This window comes from Drosophila miranda, chromosome 5 (assembly GCF_003369915.1).
Source record: "Drosophila miranda strain MSH22 chromosome 5, D.miranda_PacBio2.1, whole genome shotgun sequence".
NCBI lineage: Eukaryota > Metazoa > Arthropoda > Insecta > Diptera > Drosophilidae > Drosophila > Drosophila miranda.
In genome coordinates, this window is record NC_046678.1 from 1,160,427 (window position 1) to 1,173,742 (window position 13,316).

General features: G+C 38.2%; 2 protein-coding genes and 1 long non-coding RNA gene across 7 annotated transcripts in view; 2 read left to right on the forward strand and 1 right to left on the reverse strand.

Moving 5' to 3' along the window:
* Window positions 1–6,664, reverse strand: part of LOC108164406 (protein pangolin, isoforms A/H/I/S) — a 58,907-nt gene extending 52,243 nt beyond the window's left edge. For 2 of the 3 annotated variants that reach the window (XM_017300068.2, XM_033394382.1), the window contains exons 1-2: window positions 2,571–2,735; window positions 2,422–2,467 (exon numbers count right to left, since the gene is read on the reverse strand). In XM_017300068.2, coding sequence (XP_017155557.1) covers window positions 2,422–2,467; window positions 2,571–2,735 — 211 coding nt within the window. Of the gene's footprint in view, window positions 1–2,421; window positions 2,468–2,570; window positions 2,936–5,958 lie in introns of those variants that run through there. The other variant, XM_017300067.2, reaches the window with a different exon arrangement.
* Window positions 6,665–7,934: 1,270 nt separating this feature from the next.
* LOC108164506 (DNA repair protein RAD51 homolog 4-like) lies at window positions 7,935–9,125 on the forward strand. 3 transcript variants are annotated; one of them, XM_017300290.2, is made up of 3 exons: window positions 7,935–8,195; window positions 8,277–8,786; window positions 8,851–9,125. In XM_017300290.2, exons 1-3 carry the CDS (start codon window positions 7,957–7,959, stop codon window positions 9,104–9,106), a joined length of 1,005 nt encoding a protein of 334 aa, XP_017155779.1. In that variant the 5' UTR covers window positions 7,935–7,956; the 3' UTR covers window positions 9,107–9,125. The 3 variants fall into 3 exon arrangements, with proteins under 3 accessions (XP_017155779.1, XP_017155777.1, XP_017155778.1); XM_017300288.2 differs by having other exon boundaries at window positions 8,277–8,788; window positions 8,855–8,946; XM_017300289.2 differs by lacking the exon at window positions 8,851–9,125 and having other exon boundaries at window positions 8,277–8,394; window positions 8,457–8,545.
* Window positions 9,126–10,175: 1,050 nt separating this feature from the next.
* LOC117189236 lies at window positions 10,176–10,929 on the forward strand. The gene is made up of 2 exons (XR_004473309.1): window positions 10,176–10,498; window positions 10,564–10,929. It is a non-coding gene; the product is annotated as an uncharacterized LOC117189236 (long non-coding RNA).
* The last annotated feature ends 2,387 nt before the right edge of the window (window positions 10,930–13,316 follow it).

Sequence of the window (13,316 nt, forward strand, 5' to 3'; positions counted from 1 at the left end):
CTACCGAAAGTGGATGCGTGTACTACCCAAATGGAAGCGTTTCGAACCCCATAATGTATATATATTCTGATCGGCATCAATAGCCGAGTCGATATAGCCATGTCTGTCTTCCCGTCCGTCCGTCTCACAGTGGGTAAAATGGCCAATCTAGCAGGAGAAAACCTAATTTGTGAAAGAAAGAAATTCTTACAAGAAATTTCCGATTTTTTTTTTATTTATCATTCAGAAACTCGAACAGTTATCGGCTATCGAACATAACATATGGTGCACAAGCTGCACCTGTGAGGATTATTGCACGTGCTCTTTCAGCTACACAGATTTCGAAGTGAAAGCCATATTTTTGAAAGAAAAAGTTTTTTCCGTATTATCTGTATATATGAATGTATTAGTGTTGTGTTTCTCATGAGTGAGTGAACAAAAAGGAGTGGTTCACTTAAGTGAGCAACTGAACATTTTCCTTCCAAACTGTTATTTTTTGGTCATTTGTTCTATTTTGTTCACTAGTTAATTTTGATAGAGTGTGATAGAGAATGACCATATCTTTTAGACTGCAGAATCTGAATTGGATCGTATCATTATTATAGCCAGAATCAAGAAAACAATTTCATTTTTTCTCGCCCTGTCTCTCTCTAACACACACGTAGCATAGCCGTAGCATAGCGCCTAGATCTCAGAGACTATAAAAGCTAGAGCAAACAAATTGGGTATCCACAATCCTGAGATATCGGACCTTGACGAGATTGTTTCAAAATTTCGCCACACCCCCTTCCGCCCCCGCAAAGGACGAAAATCTGGGGGTATCCACAAATCTCAGAGACTATTAACGCTAGAGTAACCAAATTTGGTATCCGCACTCCTGTTAGATCTCACTATAAAATGTATATCTCAGAATTTCGCCTGCTAACCTTCAATTGGTGCCATTTTTTAGCTCGCATGTCAGTTTTAGGGCGAGTTTTATTTTCCGTATGGTAAAAAGAAAACATAGACTACAAAAATGTTTTGCCGTTAAAGACTCATAGTAAATTTAATTTTAAAGTAAATTTAAGGACCAAGAATACCAAAAAAAATATATGGTGGTGAAAAATTAACAAATATAAAAAGTATAATTTTGCAACATCAATGGGGATGCTTGTCTGCACAGTAACAATGATTAATCTGAATATATGTTTTTTCTATTACTTGACGGTGTATTCATTTAAAAAATAATATTTTAAAAAATATTTGTATTTTTAAAAAGATTTATGTTCTATTCAATACCTTAGGAGCTAGACGTTTTCTCCTGCTATATTGCTGATTTCAACCCCTGTGACCTAGGTCACAGAGACTTTTAGAGCTAGAACAACAAAATTTTGTATTCAGACTGTTGTGAATCACACTGCTACAAGTGTGTGTATTTTCAAATTTCGCCTCGCCCCCACAAAGGACGAAAATCTTTGGCATCCTCGATTTTGAAGATACGAGAAAACCGAAAAAGCAAAATCAGAGAATGACCATATCTAGCAGGTTGCCGAATCAGGATCAAATCGGATCATTATTATAGAACACAAATGAACAAATGAAATTTCAGTGGTTATGCTAACCCGAGCCCTGCGCTTACTCATTCTCAAGATAAAACGGATGGTATTGGTGTCAAAATAGATAAAAGGGACAGGACAAGGATGTAAAGAAAAATGGAAACCGGTAAAATCGTATATATAAAAATGTCCCAAACAATTCGAACCTTGCTTCCCTTCTTTGCGAACTGCAATTCCAAACGACATATAAAGTACATATACATAAATCATATATACTGACTCAGTACCGAGTTTAAGGCAGAGCCGCAGACCTTGCCTATAGAACTAGCGGTATAAAGAGAGAACAATAGTGAGAGAGAGAGAGAGAGAGAGAGACAATGTGAGTGGTTTAGGGACAATTCGTTTCTTCATGCTGGCTATAATATTATTATATAATATGATCAAACACGGATCTTCAAAATGGGATTTGACTTTAAAAAAATGTAAAAAAAACTTGATCTAGTGAGATGAATTACCATACAATGCCATAGCAAACTCCTACATAACTTAAAAAGTTTCTGAGAATCAGGCAAAGAAGTTAAATGTAAAGACAGTGAATCGAATTTCCATCTGCAATCTTTAGCCTAACGGAATCAAACATACATACGACAATACTGAGCGCAAAAGATCATGGTCAAAGGGAGCTCAAACAGGAAAACATGATTAGCAAGAAGCTACCTAAATTGGCCAATAGGAAAGAATTTTTATCAATATTGAAAAACCGGTATGTACTATCTTTCCACTTTGTTTTATCCATTTTTGTTTGCAAATATTATGCGCAAGCAGCGGCGGCTATACTAGCTATACTTAAAGATATATGTTCAAATAATTCAAATAATGTATATGGAATTCTACAATATATACTTACTAAAAACAGGGCTGTGGTCCGGCCTGACTGTTTTGTTGCCCTTTTCCTAAGTAGAAAAATAAATAAATAGGAAAAATAATTATGTTGTGAATGAATGAATTTTAATATATGTAGACTGACGAATAGTATGTATAGAAGCTGCGACTTACCTCACTTTCGGTTAAATCTATTAAGCTGGACTTCTCTTCGACTAACAGATTTTCAGATGATATTTTCTCATCTTCGCGGTCGCCTTCGTCCTTAAATATCTTCACTTCGTCGGTACTGCATAAATCATCGCCAGATGACCCATGCCGGGTGTGTGTATGCGGCATGTTTTACTCCTTTCCAGCTTTCAAGCTTTCCGGCGTTTGAGTGGAGATATCCTAAATAATGCCAGTTACACCCGCGGCGCATACGCGAATGAGTATCGTCGTCACTTTAATGTACCTCATATGGTTGCTCTTGAAGTATGATTTATCCATGCTTTTGATGGAATGTGATATCCTAAATGTGTTCAATAAACCAAAGAGACCTAAAAGAGTTGAATTTGAAATCATAGTTTAGTTTAATTACTTAATAGTAAAGGAACAAATTAACGTAAAGTCAAACTTCAATTAAGTGTTTACAATACGTTGAAAAAACAGTACAATTAATAGTACAACCATATATAAATATGTATATACAAGCATGTATGTACATATGTATGAATGTATGAATGTATGAATGTATATGTACTTAAAACTATAATAACGCTCGACTGTTGGATAGATAAACTTTTTCTAAAATACAGCATACGACTCTGCCAGGTCGCAGTGGCAGGCAGACCGCCATATGGCTCGAAAGGTTAAAAGCGGTATATGTATATATATATATACATATCCTAGTCTATATTCATTTTGAGCGCCTGAAAAACTATAAGCTCCGAGCTTGAGAGTAATAAGTAAACTCCAAATATTAAGTATTGCTAGAGACGGAAAAAGATACAGCGTGTTCTGCTGTCGAGACCTGGCGTTTAATGATATTACCCATTTAATCTTATCTCGTAGGCCACCACCACCTCTACCACCACCCTAGAAATTAAAGTGAAAAAATAAAGCACTGAGAAGATTACTCTACCTACATATATTTAACAAGAATAGAAGGCTAGCTGCGTGGCCCTTGCCGATCGATCAACAGATCTTTTGTCAGCTAATTGATATACATAGCCATCCAATGGCATCTACTTATACATATGTATGTATGTATAGTATATGTAATATTGTGGTCCGAAAGACTTTTATACTATCCTCCGCATGGGTAAATAAAAGCATAAACAATCAGTTATGGATATACAGTTTCAATTTGAAGATAGTTCGTACATATGTATCTAAATGTGTTTAAAAATAGTATGTAGCGTCAATAAATATTAACCACAACAAAATTTACAGACAAATTCTGTGGCTCTTCTGGCTCTTAAAGTCTCTGATATATTATTGCTTTGGCAAATGATGATTATCGATTGTAAAAAGATATTCATATTTTATTGGGCCAAAAAATACTTCTTCAGGCCTGGCCTTCTTCTCTTTGAATGGATATTAAATATTACTCTATTTTCATGGTGTTTTATTATTTATTACATGAAGGAATTCAAATTTTTTGCGATTGAACATAAATTATTTCACATATAAATCCAAAATTGTTACGTCTGTACATGGTTCACGTGGGGTCCCCAGCACCAAGCAGCAAACCAACCATTTCTCAGAAAATTTATTTTGAATGTTGTTTAAGAGAATTGTAACAGCGACCCGACCTCGACAATTCTCTTTCAGTCCTCTTTCGGATAAAATACAGAGCTGAGCAAACAGGGAAAGAAAAAAAGGCATTGACAATGTTTGGTGCTATCGTATCTGTTGTTTGGTTGTTGGATTGTTCAACTGCTACCTGCCCTGGCCTGCCAGATCACAGATCACTACGTAGCGATTCCCAACGATTGTGCATAGGTACTCGCAGCAGGGAATACTAACTACGTATTAGTTCAAGGTAAAACCCTAACCGGCGTCGACCGTCGAAGACAGGGGCAGTAACAACAACAGCGCACGACGCATGCATCGGATCGGCGGTAAGACTAATGACACAACGAGTTTCTATTTAGAGACAAGATTGTGGATACCTGGGATATCAACAGGTAGAGAAGAAACGCACAACGGAACGGACCAAACCGAAGCGAACCAAACTGAACCTAAACAAAAATATGCTGATACAGAATACAGAAAATCGTATTTTCAGCAAATAAATAAACAAACCCTAACAGAGGTGAGCGTTCCACATGCATATGTACAGCGGCGGCGAAAAAAATAGCACTGTTTTTTTGTATTCTTTATTGTTTCAGTATCCAACATTTTTTGCACTTTGTTGTAATAGAAAATAGGTTTACATGTTTCCTCCCTCAGAGAAGTGTTCTCTTTCTCTCACAATGCTAACGGATCTTATGGAAAAAGGAAAAAGAATAACACTTCAACACAACTTGTACTTTTCTGAACTTTTGATATTTTAAGTTCTTGATTAGATTAAAAGTCGATTTTTACAAGAAAATTACAAAATATAAGTAATTATGGCTCTTGCAAAGTACTGTAGCGAAGAAAACAGATCAAAACTTTATTTTCTGAAGACAAAACCTATGCTAAGGTGGTGAAAATTGTCGGTATCCCCGTTTCTGGTAAAACTACTGTTTCGGTTCGTGAGAGCAAGAAGATTAAACTTTTGACTGCACGTCAAGGGCATAGCGAATTGCTAAATAACAGTTGATTTTACCTAAAGAAAAAAGTATACACATTAATCCTGTGGTCCGACGAAAGCCAAATTATTATTATTTTTTTTTTTGTTGAAAAGGGTGACAGTTTTATTGAAGACGACTTCTGTATATCTTTTCTATCGGGATCGAATGATATTGAAATATACAGAATGACAAGTTGCTGAACCTGCTGAACGGTTTTCGTTAATGTGTATGTACATACATATATCGTACAGGTTTCCAACCACACGGGAAAATAAGTTTATATGGATATATATACACCATATTAAATTATACACCTATAATATTGTTATATTCCATTATAAAAACAATATAATATAAATGTATACAATTATATATTAAATATACACCATATTAAAAGTAGTTTATCACTAATTAATAATTAAATTATTTAATTAATTTTAATAGGGACCAGCTGAATAGCAGAATGTATTTGCAGTAAAAAAGTGATGAAAATTTATGATGTCTTATAAACGTACGTTCATAAAAAACATTGTTTAAACAAAAACCATCATTACAGAAACCATGGTGCTATTTTTTCTGCCGCAGCTGTACATAACATGAACATGCACATATCTACATACTTCCGAGCACGTATGCTGTACCTGTCAGTGTGTGGGTGTTCGAGAGGAAGATACATACATGCACACATATACGTACATATGTTCAGATAGAAATATTAGGTATAAATACTATGTACATATATACTTTATTTTAGCACTTCACTACTGATTTACAAAACTTAAATATGCATATTCACTTACTTATGAATCTTAGAATCCGAATCCGATCGTATTAAATAGTACTTGCGAACTGTTTTTTGTCTCGGCTGAACAATTGTTTTTGTACCGCATGCTTCGCGTTAGATACGCATTATTGAGTAAAAACTAACTTTTAAAGACTTTTAAAACACACGCAAAAGCGCAAAAAATGCGTTTGTAATCCAAATCGCAAACATACAACACCATGTGCATATGAATTTATGTATTTTTGTACATTCATTTGTTTTTAAAACACTTAAACACACGCACATACACTTCTTGTGTCGATCGCACACACACACACAAGCACACCACACCAATCACTTAGTATATGCACATATGTTTCCACGAGCCACTACACACACACACACATGTATCTTTCGTTGAGGATTTACATACATGCACCCATTCGAACATGTATGTGGTTATGATTTCATCAAAGCACAAATCGACGCAGCCGACCGCACCACAAGATCCACTTTATTTTGTACTAAATACAGGATTGTTTTTATATTGTACAAAACAGATATCCACTACATAGCGATCCCCCTATATTTTATTAACCAATCGTTTTATAATTTATACAATTTTCAAACGTCCATCAACGGAATTTTCCGAATGTGTTTTCCGCGAGTTGATTTTCAGGAAATATGCGACCGTTATTTCTGTGTTTCCTTGTCCGCGGCCGGAAAATTTGTGAGCAGCGTGACCGCGGATATTCCGATAAAATATACCGTCAGACCCTCAGAAATATACCGAAACATACCGCCTCATTTTCAAAATATACCGTAAATATACTGACGAATTCAAGTTCTATTTTACATATTCCTCGTTTTTGATATTCCGTCGAATATTACCAGCTATATAGAACATTTAGCCGTGCCCACATCATTTTAGCGCATTGATGAATACATTTTCTACACAATTGGTTAGTTTTTAGTCCTTGCTTTTATTGTATTTTGACTAAAACAAGGTTTAAACAAAATAGTTCAACAAAAAAAACAGTCGCAATGTTGCTGGTATTTGAAGACATGATGCGTGTATAGACCTTTGTACACCCTATTTCGTTAATTTTTTATGAAGATCAAACGTAATTTATTAAGACCTTTTCTCAAATTGATATTCTTTAGACATATTCAAGTACATTATTAGTATCTTGTATATATTTATGTCGATACTGATACCTACTGAGCCTTGGAAGACAAACATTTTCTCAACTCTATAACATCCATTTCCCCCAGGGTATGTGTGCATGGAATTAGCAACATTTGTGTATGGAATGGGACTCATTTGTTGTGAACCGGGTAGTGCCAAATCGAATATTACAAGCTATATAGAGTTTTCAGCTTTGCCCACTTAGCTTTATCCCATAGATGAATACATTTTCTACATTTTTAACAACTTTAAATTGCTTGTAAGTATTGTATTTTGACTAAAAAACGGTTTACAAGTTAATGTTGCCCGCAATTGTATGGATTGAGCAATGGTCTCTGTAAGAGCACAATGTAATAGCCTTAAAACAGAGACTACATATTTTTGCCTGGGATAACAAATCTACATATAATTCTATAATATCCTTTCCAACATGTTTTGCATTTATTTTTTGACGATTTTCATTGGCCGAAAGCAAAAATCGCGTCGTTCCGTTTTAACCGGTTCGTAGTTTGGCGGTAACTGTGTTTATATGGATGTATTATATAAGGTGAACATCAAATCCATATTTAAACTAACTTATCAGTACCAATTTGAATAGTAGTTAAAGTGACCAACAATTGTCCCCAATAATTGGGAATATTCACCCTAAGTCGATATCCAAGTACAGTAATTTAAGTACATAATTTTAAAGTATGAAATGAGTCTCATTGTTGTCAACCGGGTGAAAGAGGTCCTTATTTGCTATTCACACTGACGACCATCCACTATCCATCCATTTCGGGATGGTCCGTAAGGTTTTGCCGTGTATTTGGTCGAAAAATCCGGTCACACTAAAAACAACACGAAATGGATCTGAAGAAGAAGATTTTGCAAACTCCGACGGCCAAAAAATTATTATCCGAATATGAGTTGAATTTACTAACAAAAAACAATATCGAGACTTTGCGCGACTTCCACGATGCTGAGGACCAGAAACTGCACAAGCTGCTGGGCATCAAAGTGGAATCAGTACTGGAGTTTAAGAAGGAGCTGGATACATTTGTGGAAACTGTTAACGAGTTGGACTTTGGAACGGGCATAAAAATGTAGCGTAGTTCAATAGTTCAATAGTAGTTCAAAGGCCAATATGAACAGAGTTGTTGTATTTACTGACAGGCCTGTTTCAGATTGGACAAGTTTTTGGACTCCATTGCGCAGCCGTTCAGGCGAGGCAGAGTCTGGGAAGTCTGTGGCCAGACTGGCGTGGGAAAGACCCAACTAATGTACACCTTGGCTCTTAATTTTGTATGTAAACACAAATGGCAAGTGCTTTTCGTCGATACCAAGCAAGACTTCTCCACCAAAAGGATACAAGACATGCTGCTGGAGCGTAAAGTGGATCAGGAAACAAGCGAGAAAGCAATGGCGGACATTCAGGTGGTAGAGGTCCTTACATCAGAGGAGCTCATTGAAATACTTCAAGCCTTCGATCAGCAAATGACTGACGATGTGCAGGCTGCACTAAAAACAAAAGTCGTTGTGGTCGACTCCCTGGCCGCTTGCTTTGGGGACCACCGAGGCATGGAAATGCGAAGAACGAGGGATTCCCTCCTGACAGAGGTTGCATGCAGAGTGAGGAAGTTAGCTGTGAGGGGCGTGGCTTTTGTCATCGGCAACATATCGTTCTCTCAGGATTCAGGTACATTTTGGTTTAGAGGACGATTTATTTACATAACTCTATATACTACGCTTGTTCTACTATAAGATAATTTGTGACAATGACGGCTTAGAGGATGGCAACAGTGATGGGTCTACGCGGCAGCCGAATAAACCAATGCTAGGCTCCTATTGGAGTTCAGTGTGTACGTTGAGATTGTCGCTGGAGCTACCGGAGAGTACAAACTGCGGCGACAGCTGCGAAGACGACGGCCTCCGAATGGTAAATGTAATGACGAACACCTATGGTCCTGCGGGAGACAATTGCTTGCTACAGATCACAGATGCAGGACTGGTTTAACGGCGGCCAGACGGATGTTGCTTCTGGTACGACTTCATTACCTTCATTTGCCTGGCTCCAAGCCATTACCCAGGCCGGGACTTTTGCGCGTGTTGGTATTTCCAGTATATTTCACCACCTGGACTGCTAAGACTGGCTCAAAACTATTTTTGGGAGGAGTCTCTTCCGTCATCGCCAAATCAGAGTCATGGGCGTATGGCAGCTTGTTCCAAAACGACATCGTCCTTTCCTGAAGTTCAAGCAGATCTTGCGTCCCTTCTTTAGCTGCAAATGTGTGTCGTTGTTGACCATTGCCGTGCCGCTCCAGGGATTGGAGAACACCTCGCCCGTCTTCTTGCCGCCTGGTTCGCGCTCGGCAACTTTGGCGGCAGCTTCTCGGTTGGCAGCGTGCTGTACGAGGTTTTTGTTATTTTTCTTCCCATATACATATGTCATCGAATCTGCTTACCCATTTACCTCTTCGCTTTCGGATTCTTTGCTGCTATCCTCGTCGGATTCAGTCGCTAAGTAAATAAAGTCAAATCAGAAAAAGGTAAGCGGGAAAGAAATGCAACGTATGTAAGTTTGTATAAAATGGTACGTTATTTGAACACTTACTGCTTGTCAACCGGTGTTTTGGACATTTGTGTACCCTATTTCGATATTGCTTTTAAAAAAACTTGCGTATGTATACCTTTTAAAATTAAATTGATTTTATAACGAAATACAGTAAATATACCTTCAACTCAATTTCGACGTCAATATATACAGAAAAGTATATAATATATACATAATAATAACCGTAAATGGTCATCCTGTGGTTTACGTTTTTTGTCGAATATATATCGGTATACACTATATATGTATGTATATATGTACATATGAATTCAACTTAACTTTAACCATGGTTTATAACTTACTAGGTATACAATAGAATACCCTTAAAAAGAGAAACGAGTACATATGAGAGTTTCTTTCATTCATTGTACATTCAAGAAAAATGAATAATAAATAAAGAATATATGAATACATATGTACATATGTACTTAAATGACTTCTTATTTGGGACGGGTGAAGGCTCTGGCTTGGGTATGGGAAGGGTTCTCTATGGAAATAGAACGCCAACGCTGACCAGGCTGTACATAACGGTTAACAGCTTGATGGTCAGAGAGAGGGGACGCGGTTTCTTCGCATCGCAACAGATTTCGTGGCTCGACTGCTTGTAGGTGAGAGGGGAGGGGGGGACGCGGGTTTCGTTGGGATCGCAGCTGTAGACTCTGTGGATCGAATTTTACTGTAAATGTGAAGAAGGTGTAACATGTCCACGATATATTTCTATCCGTGAGTAGGGGATGGATCGGAGGGGATGTCGAGGTCACGGCCGCGGGGATTCTTTGGTTCCGTGCTCATTCGGTAACTTGGGGGGGGTTCGTTTGACCGCGTCTCGACTCCTACTACATAAACTTTAAATTTTTTAGAATCCCGTGACTCTACCGGGAGCGAGCTCCGAAAACAACACTATGCCTATTCCGAGCATAACGGACATTACATGGCACAATCATAGGGCGTACCCGAAAAGTACTAGGGGCTTTCGTCGGCGTGTTCCAAACTCTCGCGGGCGTGAGGTCTTGCGATGGAAGTCGACCCACACGATTCTATACCCACCCTTCCATGATTTCCAGTGGTGCGAAGGTTCTGGAAATCCCTAAACTTCTACCCTACCCCATTACGTCACCCTGTCCCTTGGAAATTATAAGTCTACTCCATGTTCATTGCTAATAACATTCAATATATTTCGTTGTACTTCATCATAGACATGTTGCTTCAATCAAAAACTAGCAAACCAAGTTTCACTTCCAAAAATAACACAAGTATTGAACTACAATCAGCAGGCAACTCAAAAAAAAATTTTAGTGGAATGAAAAAAAAATAGGAGGCTTAATCCCTAAGGAGGAAAAAAAAATTTATAGATATAGGTATATATAAACGGTGGAGTATAAATAGAAAAGATAGGAATATAATATAGGATATTCGAAATAAGTAAATTAGGTATGTATAAAGGAAAAAAAATAAAAATCAAAAAAATGTTCAAAAGCAGCGGGGGTCATACCAGCGATCAGCAATGGTGATCCAAAACGAAATTTAAATAAACATTATAAATTTTTTTTTTTTTTTTTTCTGTGTTGAGGAGATTTTTTTTTTCTATGTTGGTTAGTGTATGGCTTGGCTACGTTTCCATGCATTAAAAGAATGCAGGGAATGCGAGCAAGGCAAGCTTAGCCGAATTGGCACCGAAAAGACCGAAAAGCTTCGAGCGTGTGGAACGCAAGCGTTGCGCTCTCTTATCAGCAGCGGCTGGCCGCTGCGCATGCGTTTTAGATTTTGACGAAGACAGGCGCAAAGGAGAAAATTGAAATTGGGTCACTTACGGCTTTAATACAGTGGTCCCTCGCTGAAAGGCGCCTTTCGTTGTGGAGCTGTGGAAACCATGTTAATGTGTGCCCAGGTCGGAGGGGGATTGGTAAATAGGGGGGGTATGAAAAAGGTTTTTTTTTTTGTTTTTTTTTTTTCTAGTCTGTTACTTTATGATTAAGTTTTTCGGTCTCCAACCCGCAAAAATAAATTCCGTTTTGGGAACTTTCACATTCCCGCCTATCGAGGTAGGACTGTGACGCAGAGTTAAGGAAAGTTACATAGTCATATAAGTGCTCAGAAGGAACAAAAAAAAAATTACAATTAAAACTACACTATGCTACGAAATCTGGGTCAGGATCCGTGGCGGCGTCTTCTGGGCCGTCGCAGACAGCGAGTTAGCGGCGCATAGACTCCGAAGAATACTCCCGTCAAGGGTGGGAGTTTGGTGTGGGTGGGGCAGAACTTTGGGAGAGCCGGGTGGCTACCGCTCGGGCCAGGGCCCTATGGGCGAAATAGAACCAAAACAAAAACAGAACAAAAAACAGATACCAGTTTTTCGGACTTTTCCACGGAGACACGAGCGTTGGGTTCTCCTGGCAGAGCTGCGGGACGCACGGGTTTGCAACAAGAACAACACTTGCTGGCGCGGCGAGGCAAATATGCACTTTTCGCCAGGGTAGTTTCTTGCCAGTTTTCTCGGCGCACGGTTATTAATTTTCGCCCGATTTTTGCGGCGCGCCCACTGTGTGGGATTTTCCCCGTTCCGTTTTATTTCTTTTCGGTTTGTCTTTGTGGCACTTATTTGGGTTACTTTTCTTTTCTTTTGGGCTTACACGTGGTCGATTTAGTTATATATTTGCTACCGACGCGGAGATAGCCACCGGCTGCACAGATTCGAATTTTCGAAAGAGAACGTTCTGGTGCTTTTGCACTGCTTAAATAAGAGCTTACCGATCTTAAAGCTCGGCTTCGAAAGCTCCGTTGCGATGCGCTGCACAGCACTTACGGCAGCTCAGCTCAGCTGTTCCCTACCTCGAGCTTGCTTGCACCCACCCCAACTATACTATGCCCTGCAGCGATAATTGGCCCAAGGTTATTGCATGCGATATCCGAGCACCCTAGCGATAACCTATTTTGAATCGGTATTGTCCAACCGCAACCGTTACAAAGGTGAAAGCACGGAATAGCCAAGGAACAGCGGTTGTTTTTGGGAGTGCCCTGTGACATCAGGATTTACTGTTATTCGAAGTCACTGTAGGCAGAAGCACAAGGCACTTTTGCTCATACAACAGTAGCATAAACAAACGAGTATCGTTCCAATTGCTCAATTTCTTTATTCCGTCGAATATTACCAGCTATATAGAACATTTAGCCATGCCCACATAATTTTATCCGATTAATTAACCTATTCTCAACTTGACTGGCTTATTTTAAACACTTTCTTTTTTTTTTAAACAACCTGTATTTTGCGTAAAAAGAGGTTTTAGCGAAATAAGTCAAACAAAAAACACGTAGCGAAATAGGTCAATCAAAAAAAACGAAAAAGGAAATTCGTTCCTATTGCTCAATTTTGATATTCCATTGAATAATGCTGACAAACTAAATCTCTCAGCAATGCCCACATAGTTTTATCCCATTGATGAATAAATTTTCAACAAGATTGGATAGTTTTTAATCCTTGCTTTTATTGTATTTATTGTAAAAAAAGGTTTAAACGAAAAAGTTCAACAAAAAAAGAGTCGCTATATTGCGTGTAAGCCGTAGTATATCCTTTGTATACCCTATTTTGTTAATTTTATATGAAAGTATAAATATT